Below are 1975 nucleotides of genomic sequence, written 5' to 3' on the forward strand. Positions count from 1 at the left end.
GGTCCCATGGGCTAAATCCGACGAGAGTGCCCCGTGCGTTGGAACCACGTGCCATGCCCCGCTCCCCCCGACAAAGATCCTCAGTCGGAACCACCGCCATCTCCCTGCTGGCCAACCAGAAACTCCTCATCAATGCCCCGGCGGCGAAGCGGGGTTCCACCTCATCTTTGCTCGGGGCCTGGCCCGGCTCTTGATTGACTGATGCCTTAGGTCTTATGCCGGGGCTTTGCGGTGCCCGGCGGCGGGCAGCGCCGCAGCACGTCCGCTCGTCCCATCCCCCTCCCTGTTAGCGACGCGCCGGAGCAATTGACTCTGGCCCATAAAGTGCGGTCGCTATACGTTCTCCACGTCATGACCTTGATTGTGACAGCGCGTCGCGTAAACACCTTTCCGAAGACACATCAATGATCTCGAGAGCCACGGTGTGGTTCTCGTATTCCCAACCGTAGACCGCAAGGCAATTATTTGCATCGATAAGCCTCAGCTCGAGGGGCACCGGATCTTCGGGATCCTGTTGGCTGTGGTCAGCGTCAGCTTTCCTAATAGCTGCGGTCGGTCTGCGGTCGGTGTTGGCACCGCCATGATTAGGAAGGAATTGGGCGACCCGGCCGAGATGGCCGCGGCAACCCTGTGCCCGGAGATCCACCCAATGACCCAGCCACCGAAGTGCCCTTCCCAAGTCTGCAGGCAGAGGACCAGGTCATGTGGCAACGTTGATGGTCCTGCTGGCTAAGACCCTGCGCGTGCTTACCGTAGATAGTTAAGGGAGGCTAAAAGGGGGCACTTTCCACGACCACCTCCAGCTAGGCCTGGAAAAATCCGGCGCGCTGTGTTGCACAACGGTCAAGGAGTGACCCCCTTGTGGTTACATGATTTTCTGGCAACTTGTTCTGCGCAAAGCGTCCAACCGTTGTTGATACCAGAAGAGATGATCTATCTACATACAGAGTGGGCATGGAGAGTTGGCCCCATTCACCTCATGCTGCAGGGGCGCTTATTACTGTCGCGGCTGACACTTTTCTGCCCGGAGCGTTAGCAGTGGGCGCCATGTTGGGACGCGTAACACCAGCAGCAGCAGCCGCCGCGGCGGTGGATACCACTTGACCCTGACAGCCACAGCCTTGTTAACGTCCGGACCCGCCTGGTAGGCAGTTTCCAGATCTGCCATTTTGTGCACTCGTCCGGACACGGCAGCAGGCGGCATAGGAATAACCACACCCAAAGCCCATATATGGTCCGGAAGACCCTGCCCAGTTCCGAAGCGGCCCGGTACCCTGGCTCAAACTTAGGCGGAACGTTTTTGGGGCACATGTCGGCAGCAGACGCCTAGGAGGCTAACAAGGGATCGAATGAACGAGATCTGGAGCGTCCCCTTCATAGTTAGCGACGAAAATTCCAAAGGGGATTATGCACACACCTTTCTGTTGACGCAGGTGTGTTCGGGGTTTGCTCATTTTTATACGCGAGCCCCAGCAACGCTGTCGAAATCCTAACGATCATTAGCCAGCATGTCGCAAATGTGATGTGTAGACCCCTTACCTTTAGTAAGGTGGACAGTCTGGCGACTGCATCTCGACCGCCCATCTCTTCCACCCGGCCAGCTTTCATCCTGTTTGCAACAAGTCGCTTGACGACTTGAACGTACTTTGGCGCACTCGATGCCATGTCCTCGTTAGTAATCTCCGGGTTTTTCAGTTGAGCGATGACCACTTTAAGCCACCGCTCAATGCCAGACCATTGAAGGACGTGGCCGCCGAGGGCAAATGTCTGTACTCCTTGTACCCTGAAGACGAAGTGGATCGTGCCAGAGGGGAAAAACACCGTATGCCCCGGTGAGAGAATGACGTATCTCCATTCACCCTCGGTATAGCCATGCGGATTGGCTATCCATTCATCTTTTTCCTGCTGACTTAGGCGCGACATCCATCCAAAGCCAATGTTTCCTTCTTGGACCGTAACCCAGGTTGAATAGCCG

General features: G+C 56.6%; 2 protein-coding genes across 2 annotated transcripts; both read right to left on the reverse strand.

The window, feature by feature from the left end:
* Positions 1–349: 349 nt before the first annotated feature.
* Positions 350–1168, reverse strand: GGTG_14352 (hypothetical protein; the record flags this gene model as incomplete). Its single annotated transcript, XM_009232279.1, has 2 exons — positions 350–511; positions 1067–1168. The coding sequence occupies 2 exons, from the start codon at positions 1166–1168 to the stop codon at positions 350–352; spliced, it is 264 nt and encodes an 87-aa protein (XP_009230543.1).
* Positions 1169–1456: 288 nt separating this feature from the next.
* On the reverse strand, positions 1457–1923 carry GGTG_14353 (hypothetical protein; the record flags this gene model as incomplete). Its single annotated transcript, XM_009232280.1, has 2 exons — positions 1457–1489; positions 1540–1923. 2 exons carry the CDS (start codon positions 1921–1923, stop codon positions 1457–1459), a joined length of 417 nt encoding a protein of 138 aa, XP_009230544.1.
* Positions 1924–1975: the final 52 nt, after the last annotated feature.

This window comes from Gaeumannomyces tritici (genome assembly GCF_000145635.1).
Source record: "Gaeumannomyces tritici R3-111a-1 unplaced genomic scaffold supercont2.289, whole genome shotgun sequence".
Lineage (NCBI taxonomy): Eukaryota > Fungi > Ascomycota > Sordariomycetes > Magnaporthales > Magnaporthaceae > Gaeumannomyces > Gaeumannomyces tritici.